Source organism: Thermothelomyces heterothallicus, assembly GCF_042370625.1.
Source record: "Thermothelomyces heterothallicus CBS 202.75 unplaced genomic scaffold P884_scaffold_6, whole genome shotgun sequence".
NCBI classification, from domain to species: Eukaryota; Fungi; Ascomycota; class Sordariomycetes; order Sordariales; family Chaetomiaceae; genus Thermothelomyces; species Thermothelomyces heterothallicus.
Window position 1 is genome coordinate 348,732 of NW_027192567.1, and position 12,387 is coordinate 361,118.

Genomic DNA, 12,387 nt, shown 5'->3' on the forward strand with positions numbered 1-12,387 from the left:
CTGTATCCAACCGGAGCCCTTGTTCATGGCAACGATCAGTGCTCGAGAGGCGCCTCCTTCTCAGGCATGGATGAGACAAACATCAACACCTGCAGGGCGAAACCAATACGGTGTAATTGTGACTGAGGTGGCCGACAGCTCGGAGACTTATCTGTCCGCTCACATCTGCAGCTGCAGATGCGTTAGGCGAGCAGCCGTCCCTGCCGCACCACCAACACAGGTGGCCCTATCGACTGGTAGGGGGAGCAGAGCAAGGCGGCAGCAGACGATTCACACCTACAGCAAATTAACGGATCTGTAAGCGAGTGGCTACGGGGCAGGCTGGTGGAATGATGCTAACGGCAGGGCCGAAGAACAGACAGCCGCTGTCGTGACGGCCACGGACGGCGGCCGAAGCTCGGTCGGTTCCGGCATAGGAGAGGAAGAGGCAGCGAACAGGGCAAGCAAGGGAAAACAAGGCAACCAGGGACAAAGAGAAGGACGAGGCACCGGAGTGGCTACGGGGGGGTGCAGCTTTCCGCAGGGGTAGGTAGATGCAGTGCTAGCGCGAAAGTGCACTTGAGCGCGCCGTGTGTAAGAGACCGGCAGGCACTATCATGAAGCCAGATCACCTTGTTTGGCCGTGCCGCGAGACACATTTGTCAGGGCTATTGTTTGTTATCTCGCGAGCAGCGCGGGATAATTCTCCGACTCATGGAGCGACCCAGATACTGATGTGGTAAAGCGGAGGAGCATCCAGATTCGTGGCAGCGAGATAATCACCCCGGATTAGCAGGCTGGCGGGAAGGGGTGAGATGCCCGGGTCAACGTTGCGGTGCGGGACAAGTAATGTCCTATGCGAAGGCGATGGTTGGCAACTTGTGAGTACTCGGGATCGGCAGTGCGTAGCAAGATCAGACGTGGAAATTGGACAAGGAGCGGCTCAGCCGGTTACATTAGCGTAGTTTTACATCCACCCCTCAAGTCATCATTTTTGATCTAATCAGCAATCTACTTGCCCCCGCTTTTCTTCCCCACCCGGTCTCTCTCGCCCAGTCTCTCTCGCCCAGTCTCTCTCGCCCAGTCTCTCTCGCCCAGTCTCTCTCGCCCAGTCTCTCTCGCCCAGTCTCACTCGCCTAGTGTCTCTCGTCCCCTCTCCCCTTCTCCCCTTCTCCCCTTCTCCCCTTCTCCCGTTCTTCTCTTGTCCATTCTCCTCTCGCCCATTCTCCTCTCGCCTACTCCCTCTCGTCCACTCCCTCTCGCCTAGTCTCTCTTGCCCCTTCTCCCCTCGCCCATTCTCCTCTCACATTCCGACGCTGCCTCTATGGGTCGGTTCTACGAAGCTGCCAACGAGCTCTTGGACTGCTTGTGGGATAGGGATGTCGCCACCGAGGCTGCCACGGAGCCTAAAAAGTTCGATGACCAAATTGCTCAACTCAAGTACCATGCTGCGGCTCGGAAGCTCGCTCACGGAAAGCCCCTTCATGAACCTCTCACCTCTGACGATGTACGGAGCGCCACGGCTTTCGTGAAGTACATTTTCACGGGTCAACCGCCGACGGAGAGCAGAGTCGTGCTACAAAAGCAGCTCAAGTTGCAAACTTTAGATTATATGCCGTTCAGCATCTTAGCAGTCCTCTGCAACGGAGAGGACCTCATTAGAGTTGCAGCATCGACGTTTCAGGCGCTCTTGGAAGGGGCTGGGAAGATTGCGGAGTGGTCGTCTTGGCCTCGTAACCCGCAACTCATCGACGCCCTACGTCGATGGAAACCGGCGCCCGATACCGTAGTTACCTTGAGTGTCGCCTCCGAGGCCGTCCAGCCGCTGCCCAACCCCGCACCAACAGCCATTGAGCCGAGCGTGCCTTGCACGGCCCCGACCCGATCCCGGCCTGCTCTCCGGCGGGCCGCCGTCCTGCCGTCATCACCCAGTCCCGCGAAGGGCGTCCCCGACACCGCTTGCACGGCTCCGCCGACCCGACCCCAACCTGCTTCCCGATGGGTGTTGACATGCTCTTTTTGCGCCACGGTGGTGCGACCTCGATGTGCCTGCGAGCATACGACTGGTAAGCGCCCTGATTCCTCTTCCCTCGCTCAGCTAATAAAGCGCATCTCGGACAGCTAGTACGGCAACTTCAGCGAGCATTCCGCCAGATATAGCCTCGACAAACGGCCCTGTGGCACCGCCGGCGAATCCTACCACGCCCGATGCTCGCCCGGACCACAACCACCCCGTAACTGCCCCGCCGCCCACAATACGGCCCACCGCGCCCGCTGACGCGACGCCGACGGCAGCGCAGTCCCTGGACACGGGGAGCCAGCCCGATGCCACTCCTACGGGCTCAGCTGGTATGGCCGAACCGGCGGGGCAACGAAGAAAGCGGCCGAGAGCAGAGACAGACGCGTTGAACGGTAGGCTTGCATGATGCAATTCGCCCACTATAGGCTGACAGGTGCTATTCTAGATGCTCCCGGTCTGCCGCTGGCAGTTCAGCCGAGCGGCGCCGTTAAGTTCCCTTCCCCAAGTGTAGCCCAATTCGACGTCAGCTGGGTTTGCGGATATTTGAGGCAGCATCTCCCCAACGGAATCGAGTTTATCGACAACAATCAACGATATATCTCAGCCATTTATTCAATTGGTGTCCAGTTCCAGGTCACCCCAGATTGGTGTAATGCAAGAAACATTACAGTTGGATCCAAATTCTCTATAGAGTTGTCGGTATTGCTGGGCGCGATTTTGGACCACCTGCAACACGGGACAGAGGGCTTCGGCTGTATGAGGAAGCGGGTTCAAGGCTCTTGTCTAACGACTTGGTGGTGGCATACTGATAAGACAGGGGACGGAGTTGTCTGGCCTAATGTATTTGGAGACCTTCTTGTTCGGTGGCAACGACCAGTACATCTTCAATCGATGAAGACGTGGATAGATCAAACCCGACGAACGTAATAAACATCGGGTTTATCCTCCCCAAAAACATCAGCGTTTGAAGTGATATACAAATATTTGCCATGCTCGGTTTTGCCTTCTCCTGCTGTCAACCAAACTCCGTCCACAACAATGACACCGTTAGGTCCATCAAAGTCGATAACCACTGCCACAGAGTCTCGGTTGTCTTTGTCCGTACGAAACTTGAGCGTCGATCGTTCTTCCTTGGTCTTGAACTATTAGTGCTCGCAACTTTACATTCTCGGGAAACTCTTACAAGGTTCTTGCCGACTTCATCTCTCACTGCCTCCAAAATTTCCGCTTCGCTCCAACCCGTAACGTTCTTGCCACTCATTGTGATAGGATCAAATTCGGAGGTTCGGCCAATGTTGAAAGTTTTGCCTAACGCGCGCCCGATGGAAATCCCTCGCGACCTTTTCGTGGCGGGGTAGTCGGCGGGGCATTTGTGTGGAGCAGGTTAACTGAGTGCGACGGAAAGAGGCGGCCGAGTTGTCAGGTGACACGGGATCTCCTCAAGAGGGATCAGGCTGCGCTGAGATCACATTGTGAAGAGCAGATAGGTCATGGAGTCATTCGCGCGTGAGGGGATGGTGTTTAGAGTTGAAAGTCGGGCGCGCCTCGATGTCTACTGGAGGTTTGAACGCAAGGGTGAATCCACTCTTAGTCAAAAGTACCTTTGTTAGTGTGGGTCAAGCGAGCGCGCAGTCTAAATAGTGCTAACCGATGTTCCACGTAACAGGAAGAACAATACGTGGACAAGGGATCGTGTCACGTTGTCGACGCACGCCACCGACTCGATCTGGAGTATCGCCTACAAAAGTTCGTGCAGAAGATCAGTCCTGGCAAGCAAAGGACCCTGGAGCTGTCCAATTGCGGTTTAATATAGTGGTCTCATATGCTCGACATACAGCCTCTCACCATGCCATCGCCGACCCCGGAATTTGGACAGCTTCAACCTAAACGAAACCTCCTAATCTGTCAACTCCTTTGGTTTGCACTCTCCGCAAACTTTCGCACTGTCTTCAAAGTCCATGATCTTAGGTAGGCATCCCTTCTACCCTCCCTTATAACTTTCGCACCAGTTCGATGCAATCCAGCGGAGGTGCCCACAAGAATATTCTCGCTACTGGCATTAGACGCGGATTGCAGTTGGGGCAGAGTGCTTACCTGTGTAAGAGGTTTGAACGCAAGGGGAAAGCCACTCTCAGCCGCAAGTACCTTTGTTAGTGTGCGTTAAGCGAGCGCGTAGTTCGCGTAATAGGAAGGACAATGCGCGGACAAAGGACCGTCGGGACGCTCCCAACTCGATCTGCAAGAGTGTCGTCAAAGTTACCTCCGTGGTCTCGGCATATTCTGTCCAGACTCTTGTGTGTTCTGCGGGTACCCTGTATGGTGAGAGGCTGCATGTGAGCATATGAGACCACTGTATTAAACTGCAATTGGACTGCTCCAGGGTCCCTTCCTTCCCTTGCCGGCGTTCAGGTTAGGTCAGGGTTGTCGGAGACAGCCGTTTCCCGAGACAGCCTGTCGCCATTTTCAGATTCTACACGCGGTCGTGCGTATTCAGTTGCAGACCGCCATATCAGCGACCCCGGGTCGACAAGGCCACATTGGGAATATATAGATCGTTACAGATACCTCAACACACTTCACTTCGTACGCGACTTGCAACACAAACCAACCCTTTTTACTACCTTCAATTACACACTTGCTCCGATGGATGCTTGCTATGGACTGAGCCCTGTCTTGTAAGCCAGTTGTGTTTGTGAAGCTAGGCTTGGATTAACCTATCTTTAGTACAGCGACAGCCGCTAAGTCTTTGCTGTCTGAGCCGAAGCCGGCATGGAACTGTGAGGTCCGACAGGAGAAGCTAACTGCTAAAAATGAGGGCGGCGGGGCTTACGATGGTTGCATGAAGCCAAAGGCAAATGTCGTACTGATCTTGGAGGCCAAAGAGGGAGGCAAAGGGAGAGAGGGGGACCAGGAGTGAATCACAAACAAAACTCTACATTACCCGCAACCGGGGCAGCCCACAGGACAGATCCCGAACCGGAAATCAACGGCCAGCATCATGGGAGACCGGGCGACAGAGACTGGGGGACAGAGACTGGGGGACAGAGACTGGGGGACAGAGACTGGGGGACAGAGACTGGGGGACAGAGACTGGGGGACAGAGACTGGGGGTGACAAACTGGGGGTGACAGACTGGGCGAGAGAGACAAGACATGTATGCCAAGAGTGATCTAGACAGGCCACAATTGAATTCATGATTACACCTACGCCCATGGGGTAGCTGAACTAAACACTTGGCGCCAAACTGTCCCGGTAAGCTCCCTGCATGAAGCTGTGATGGATCCTCAATCACAGTCCCTGGTTCTCGCAAGCCCTCCTGCTTGCCACTTTGTGATCCAGGGTGCAACCTGTACCTGAGGCGCCTGCGGTTCTCCCGCACCAGCTTGGCATCTTGTGTCGGCCGACAGCACCCCCTTGCTTATGCAGCTGGCGAGACACCAGCTCCCAACATACTGGGGAGCTGTGGCGCCAGCGATGGACATGCAGCAACCACCATTCTTTCTTGCGATTCTCCGCTCAAATCGGAGGGTCCCGGTTTCAAGCTGACCTCGAGACCCAGCGTGGCACGCCGCCATGGAGGGCTCCGAATCTTGTGTTATTGCTTGCTCCCCGGACGCTTTCTCTGCTTCCTTCACTTGTGTTCTCGCTCCTTTGACTGCACTTACACCAAAACAGTGTGCGTAACCTCCAGGGCCCGCCATGGTACCCGAGACCGCCAGCAAGCCTGCAGAGTCCGACATCATCGCCCTTGACGTGTTTAACGGTTCTTACATTGCTGAACCAAAAATGGCTGAGGTCTGTTGGCCGGCCATTAGAGGCATACAAGATTTGCTAACGGCAGCCTAGACTCCGCAAGCCTTGGTGGCTCCCGACTCGCACGGACAGCTAGCGAAGTTGTGGATGTTGGACTTTAAAGACGGAAGAATCTGTGTTCACGAGGAGGACATGAAGAGAACGGAGTTAGGAAAGGAGGCACTTAATTGCTACCCCGAGTCTCGTTGGCGTTGGGCAACTTGGTCAGAGATAACTAAGTTTGAGATAACTGTAGGGATAATCGCCGAGGGGCCAGATCGGGGCAGAGTGGAGTTGAAGCTCGGAAGCCGTGGAATAATCTATGTTGACGAGGAGGACATGAAGAGAACCGAGTTAGGAAGGGAATTGCTCAAGCACAACTACCATCCTCAGTCTTGGATAGCTTGGCCACGGATAAAGGCCTGGGTAGACTTACAGCTAGCCCGTCTCCCGATCTGTGGATTGTCTTAGGGAGGAGTGATTTGGGGCGGAGCGACGCAATGATTCCGCTTGTTAGTCACTTATGTTTCTCCCAGACCTTGCCAAGGGGCGCGTCGTCATTTACGGTGAAATCTGTCTGCATGCCGTCTGAGACTTGGAAGGGGGCCTCTCCCTCCGGTTCAGCCGTTTGGCCCTCCGGTAGCTTTTGACCCGGCCCCTTGGCCATCGCCGGCGCCTTGCATGCCGGCCGGCTCCAGAGGATTGATGCCCGCCCCTGCAGGTCCAAACGATCTCCTAAGCAGGAGTGGGAGTTACCCAAAAATGATTGGCCGGCTGCTGCTGGCAGTTGATCATTGCTCAGCCATGCCGTTCAATCTGTATGCGCTCTTTTCTCAAACGGCATGCCAAGACCATAAAGCTTTGTAACGATTGGTCGATGGCACTTTTCTACGTGGTATGGCGCGGTCTATACAGTGCCTTTCTCACTTCTCACTTACTGAGGTGCACCACCATAGTCAGGTATTTTATTGAATCCATCGACCAAACTTGGTATGTATGGCTGAAAATGGACAAATCGGTTATTGCACCCCTTGGGCGGTCACCACACCCCTCTAACTACCAACCCGCAGAAAAGAAAACATGAAACTTGGCTCATCTCTGCTGTGGCTTACCATTCCACAGGTAGGGGACCAAGCAGACGGGATGGGATGCTGGACATCCTCAACTCAGCTTGATATATTCCAGCCCAACACCCCCTTGGTCCTACCGTCTTGGTCAAGACTTAGCAGAGCAGATCACGTCAAAGCCGACATTTTCTCCTATAACCGGCATATCGCGTCCAAGATCGTCTTGTGGTGCCGAGTTCCACATGATGGATGTCGGCATGGTACACTATGACGGCCGGGCAGCAGCCACGGTCCCGATCTCACGCCCCGAGTTGACTCAGCACTACCTTCCGGGTATCCTCAGCCGGGGCTCAATGCCCGCGCCGTTCTCTCCCCAGTACAACAACTCTTACAGCTCGCAGCCGATGCTGTGGGACTGTCTCGAGCGCCAACCGCGGGTGCTGCCCGTCGTCGAATCTCCAGTTCAGCAACGTACAGACGGGCTGCCTATTGTACAGAGAAGCCGGACTCCGTCGCTCCAGAGCGAGGCCAGGTCGCGTGCTTCGGACCTGCCATCTCCAGAGACAGACCCGCCATCTCTAGAGACGATCACCGTACCGAGCCAAGGTCTTCCCATCCACCGCTTCCACACACCCATTGACAACCTTGTTATGACGATCGAGGTCAAGAGCGAGGTCCTCAACTGGTCGGACCGGGCCGAATTGGTCCAGGCAGATGAGGAAGAGGAGGTGAAGATTACTCAGGTATGATCAGCACAGGAGTCTGGAACCCTGAGGGTCCTTGGTTTTAACCGTACCTTCAAGACACAGCGAGATCCTTCAAAGGCAAAGCGGAAACGTTTCTTCTGCGAATTTCCTGGATGCTCCAAGATGTTTGCTCAGAAGAGCGGACTCGACACCCACCGACGATCCCACACTGGCGAAAGCCCTCATGTAAGACAGCTTTGGTCCAGCATCGGTTCTGTTATACTAATAGTCTCTAAGGTCTGCCCATACTGCCACCGTGGCTTCACACAGCGGGTTAACCTCGAGGTAAGATCTTAGGGCAAGATATTTCGGGAAGTCGATTCTCACATCTTCTAGACTCACATCAACCGCCACATCGGAGCAAGGCCATACAAATGCCCACAGTGTCCCAAGATGTTTCCCCAGCAATCGAACGTCAAGGCGCATATGAATACGCACATTAGGAGGGAGTTGAGGGCGCACTGGGTTTGCAAATTCAGTAACTGCAACAAGGCCTTCACTGCAAAGGGCAACCTGAAGGCATGTTGTATCTTCCTACCGCTGGGGCGTGTCGGCTAACCCTGAGGCAGGATCACCAGAACAAGTACCATGCTAGAGAAATCCTCGCCCTCAACACCAAGCTTTCCGCCGTCGAGGACAACAGTATGCTATCGGACAAAGACAAAGAGATGGCCAAGTACCTCAAGGACGTGCATAACCTCGCCAACAAGGGCATCAAGGGCCGCGGCCGAGGTCACAAGGTCAAGCGCGTCCCGATGTTACTCCCGCCTCAGCAACAACAGCCAGCCTCCTCGGCCAGCAGCCCCATCAGCACCACCACCCCCACTTACCCAACATCCCTCCTCGCCCACGGCGTCCCGGCCGCCCACGCCCACCACACTTTGCCGCAACAACAACAACACACTGCTCACCACGGCCTCCCGTTCTACGGCCTCAGCGACCCCACCCTGTACAGCATGAGCCGGCTTCCCGAGATGATATTTGGTTGCCTGACGATTGATATATACGATGCGCATGCCTATATCTAAGCAATGCCAGCGGTATGTATGGCTATACCTGTATTGATCTGGAAGAATGGATAGGTGGTCTGTCTTTTCTCTCTGAATATCTGTCTCTGTTTTGCTTTGCTCTTACCTCACTATAATAATTTGCTCTTTAGTTCTGCTTTTGAACTCGGAGACTGGATGTGTATTTTAGCGGTCGAGAAGTTACAGCCAACATCATCTTTAGGTATCCGCCCGCTCCTGTAGTTCTACCCTATACAAACTGGAAGCCATCGCTACTATAGCTCCGACATCAATCCTGAGACCGAGCCCTATGTCAAGAGATGAAGAAACCAAGCAATCCTTTGCCACTCTTCCTAGAACCGGAACTTCTACCTTTCTTCGGCCTCTTTCCCGAGCTAGGTCGTTTCCCACGCGACTTTGGCCCCAAGCTTGTTGATACTGTGGAAGGGCTAGCCGCACCAGGATCATCTGCCGCGTCCTCTTCGCCTTCCTCATGCTCTTCGCCCTCATACTCCTCCCAATAGTACTGCGCACGCCTGTCTTCGCCAAAGGTCAAGGCTGCACCTGCCGCAGCAGTTGGATCCTGATACGCGGGGCCGGGGTCAGTTGGGCAAGTCGGACCTCCACTAGGGTAAGCAACGTCCGCGTAAGTAGTAGTGTGATAGCCGAAGGCAGTGGACCCAGCGGCGCCACCCCTGTATCCGCTGGAGCTATCGTGGCTGCCGTAGCCTCCATAGCCCGAGGACCTTGGTAGGTCGCCGTCGTCGCCGCCGGAGCCCTCCCCCCGAGCGTTATTATCGGCTTGTCTTGACTACAGCTGGCTACGGTACGGCAACAGGTGGTATAGGTGCCTCTGCGCCTGATACCATCGAGACGCAAATCCGAACATGCCCTCTTCGATATCGAGGGCGCGATAGTGGACAAGGGGGGCGGGATATGGAGCGCCGTAGGCATCGAAGAACCAGGCACGCTCCGGCTTCTGAAAGAACTTGCCAATGACATCGTGGAAGCCGGCGGTGTTCCAGTCGATGAGCGGGCAGTCGCTCGCGGGAAGGACCCGGAATCTTTCACGGGTCGGGTCGTGGAGCTCCGGTTCTCGCCCCTCGTCCAACTCGTCATCATCTTCCGGCCCTACAATCCCTTCGATGTCCCATCCCACCAGGCCCAGGTAGTGAATCGAACGAAGGCTTGAGCCCTATCAAGGTGAGAGAGGGAAGTCGTCAGAGAATACATTTGCAGTCTAAGTTTAGGACTTCCTTTGTCTTCTTCAACCTATGAGTGTTTCCGATAGCCCACCACTGAACTAGATACTGCCGCCGTTTCCGCCTTTCCCGATGTTGTATCATACAATTAGCTGAAAAACATACCTGAGAAGGTCTGTAAGCGCAAAAATCATCCGAGTGCTACGGCCGTCCAACCCCTTCCCTGACCAGGAAATGCCCCTTAAATAGATATCATGCATTCTATCTATCTTCGGCTTACTTATACCTGCCTTGCCGAGCTTGCTTCCTTCGTCTTCTCTGAGTCTTGACTCTCTTCCAGTAGTCCTCAAGTAAGGAGCAAGAAACATCGCGGTCTTTAATCCATAAGCGTTCCCGATAGCCTACCCACTCTACCAGATACTGCCGCCGTTTCCATCCTCCACGGTGTTTAATAATACAATGAGCAGAGAAAATATTCCCTTCGCGGTACCCCGAATTTCTCGCAAGCGCAGTATCACGTCCACCTCCCCGTTCCCAGAACTGAAGTAACAGGTCTCTACAGTCCCGGTGGAGCACCTCCTCACTCACCCATGCCAAGTGTGCTCCAGCGCCGGTGGCCTGGAGGGCAAGGATGAGTACTCTGCACGGTTCAATTTCCAGGCTTGGAGTGGTTTCAAATTTCCAGGAGAAAAGGTTCTTCGTATGGGTGTGAGTCCTAGGACTTTCGGCGTAAGATAGCGCTTCCTTGAGGGAATAGGTTGGTATGTCGGGAATCTCAACGCCAGGTAGCGCTTGTAGGAGATCAGCTTTCTTGGGGTTTAAATTGAGAAGAATCTCTCTGAAATCCGAAATCGAGATGTCCTGGTTACCGAGACTCCAAGACTGCCCATTGAAGGTGCAGATCTCTCCATCGAGGATGAGCTTGAAGCCCTGCGTAAGCCGGGAGATAGCGCGGTCGTAACTAATCCGGGCTGGGCCATATCTGAATGTTTTCTCTCGGAAGGACCAAAAAATAGTAGGTGCCAGCGTGATCGCTTTGCTGCGTTTGCGTCTTGGGGCCATTGTTGAGAGTGAGGGGTCTGACATGGGATCTGAGGCCAAAGATGTAGCTGCAGGTAATTCTCTGATTCTCTGTAAGGCTTGGTTCGCAATGTACCCTAAGATAGTTAATCTCAGAAATCAGCTTAAAGATCACGATCGCTTACGTAGAGAATCTAGATCCATGCTGGCCATCGATGTCTCGTATTCACAGGCGTTGGAAGTTCGTATCTTTTGTCTTCGTGAGTTGGCATTTCATAGATAAGGGGAGGTGAGGCTGGTAGGGCCTTTGTAAAGAAGGTGCTAGGTTGTGAAGAATGGGGAGTAGGAGTCATATAAGACGAGGAACGCGGGGCAATAGATAGGGCAAGAGAGTTAGGCGTCTGGGGACGTTTCCATCTCCAAAAGACACTATACGCAAAGAAGAGAATCCCCAACACTCCTAGGAGGGATCCTGCTACTACAACACCAATTGCTGTAGATGTTGGGATTGGCGCCATATTGAGGATAACACAGGAGTTGGAGTCTCAACATGTCTCTATTGTAAGAAAAGAAAAGAGCTATTAAATTAGTTATCTGATCTTCGACGCAAAAGCATATAGCGTAGGACAGTGCATCTGGGAAGCGTGGTCGAACGGCACAGTCAAGCGGCACAGCCAGACGGCACAGCCAGATGGCACAGTCAGACGGCACGAGGGGAGTACGTAATAGGAGTGATCGCGCGACCCGACAGAATGGAACAGGCTTTTATTGGCTTGCTAAGCGCGTGGTGCCACAGCAGATGAAACAAGATGTTTGTGGCACCACGCACGGACCCGCACAATGCCCAACCGAGCTGCAGATCGGCCAGATGACTTCCACCTCATGCGAGGCAGGACAACCCCCGCATAAGAGTTCAGATACCCTACATGTCCTAATAATAGGTTTAGTCATCATCCTGTTACTCGGTGCGGCGCGGCTAATTTTGACTCCGCACGGCATGTCAGACTTATCATCAACCTCTGCACAATCACAACATTGGCGTCTGAGGTACAAGCGCCGCAGGCAAGGAGTGGGGGGAAGGCCCCCAAATCGCCACTTGAGACATGAACTAAGCTCTGTCAAAGCTTCAATTTACGCTTCCTGAAGCGCGAGGCAAAGGAACCATGCCATCAGTGGTATTCGTGTGTACCAGCGTGAACTGAGTGTAGACAGCGACAATCCAGTTGTCTTTAGTTGAACCCCCAGGGCTTCTCTCGTAAAGAGTGACTAGGTACATCTTGCAGAACTCGTGGTGGAACTGCGGCAGAATTGATAAAGGGCCGGTGCCAATGAGACAAGACAATGCGACAAGGCAATACCAGACAAGCGGCACCAGGCGGCACAGCCAGACAGGTAGTAATCAGGAGGCACGACCAGGCGGTACAATCAGATAAGGTAACACGACAAGACGCGACAAGACAATACAACAAGATAATGCGACAAGACAATATGACAAGACAATGCGACAAGACAATATGACAAGACAATATGACAAAGACAATTAGACAAGACAAT

At 53.9% G+C, this 12,387-nt stretch overlaps 4 protein-coding genes across 4 annotated transcripts; 2 read left to right on the forward strand and 2 right to left on the reverse strand.

Moving 5' to 3' along the window:
* Positions 1–1,303: 1,303 nt before the first annotated feature.
* On the forward strand, positions 1,304–2,405 carry P884DRAFT_268180 (uncharacterized protein; the record flags this gene model as incomplete). Its single annotated transcript, XM_069442177.1, has 2 exons — positions 1,304–2,045; positions 2,119–2,405. 2 exons carry the CDS (start codon positions 1,304–1,306, stop codon positions 2,403–2,405), a joined length of 1,029 nt encoding a protein of 342 aa, XP_069299177.1.
* A 4,520-nt stretch (positions 2,406–6,925) lies between these two features.
* On the forward strand, positions 6,926–8,844 carry P884DRAFT_283623 (uncharacterized protein). The gene is made up of 5 exons (XM_069443674.1): positions 6,926–7,601; positions 7,662–7,790; positions 7,842–7,889; positions 7,941–8,123; positions 8,174–8,844. The coding sequence occupies exons 1-5, from the start codon at positions 7,101–7,103 to the stop codon at positions 8,630–8,632; spliced, it is 1,320 nt and encodes a 439-aa protein (XP_069299178.1). The 5' UTR covers positions 6,926–7,100; the 3' UTR covers positions 8,633–8,844.
* A 1,103-nt stretch (positions 8,845–9,947) lies between these two features.
* Positions 9,948–11,367, reverse strand: P884DRAFT_111504 (uncharacterized protein). The gene is made up of 2 exons (XM_069437081.1): positions 11,019–11,367; positions 9,948–10,944 (listed from the first exon to the last, which is right to left on the reverse strand). Exon 2 carries the CDS (start codon positions 10,897–10,899, stop codon positions 10,090–10,092), a length of 810 nt encoding a protein of 269 aa, XP_069299179.1. The 5' UTR covers positions 10,900–10,944; positions 11,019–11,367; the 3' UTR covers positions 9,948–10,089.
* P884DRAFT_257116 (uncharacterized protein) lies at positions 10,921–11,359 on the reverse strand. The gene is made up of 2 exons (XM_069441118.1): positions 11,019–11,359; positions 10,921–10,970 (listed from the first exon to the last, which is right to left on the reverse strand). The coding sequence occupies exon 1, from the start codon at positions 11,349–11,351 to the stop codon at positions 11,028–11,030; it is 324 nt and encodes a 107-aa protein (XP_069299180.1). The 5' UTR covers positions 11,352–11,359; the 3' UTR covers positions 10,921–10,970; positions 11,019–11,027.
* Positions 11,368–12,387: the final 1,020 nt, after the last annotated feature.

Excerpts from the sequence above, each read along its gene's own strand:
- P884DRAFT_283623 (XM_069443674.1), top strand. The coding sequence starts at position 7,101 with ATGATGGATGTCGGCATGGTACACTATGACGGCCGGGCAGCAGCCACG. Across the intron at positions 7,791-7,841 it reads ACACTGGCGAAAGCCCTCAT|GTCTGCCCATACTGCCACCG; the intron begins GTAAGACAGCTT and ends ATAGTCTCTAAG. Across the intron at positions 7,890-7,940 it reads CACAGCGGGTTAACCTCGAG|ACTCACATCAACCGCCACAT; the intron begins GTAAGATCTTAG and ends CACATCTTCTAG.
- P884DRAFT_111504 (XM_069437081.1), bottom strand. The coding sequence starts at position 10,899 with ATGTCAGACCCCTCACTCTCAACAATGGCCCCAAGACGCAAACGCAGC.
- P884DRAFT_257116 (XM_069441118.1), bottom strand. The coding sequence starts at position 11,351 with ATGGCGCCAATCCCAACATCTACAGCAATTGGTGTTGTAGTAGCAGGA.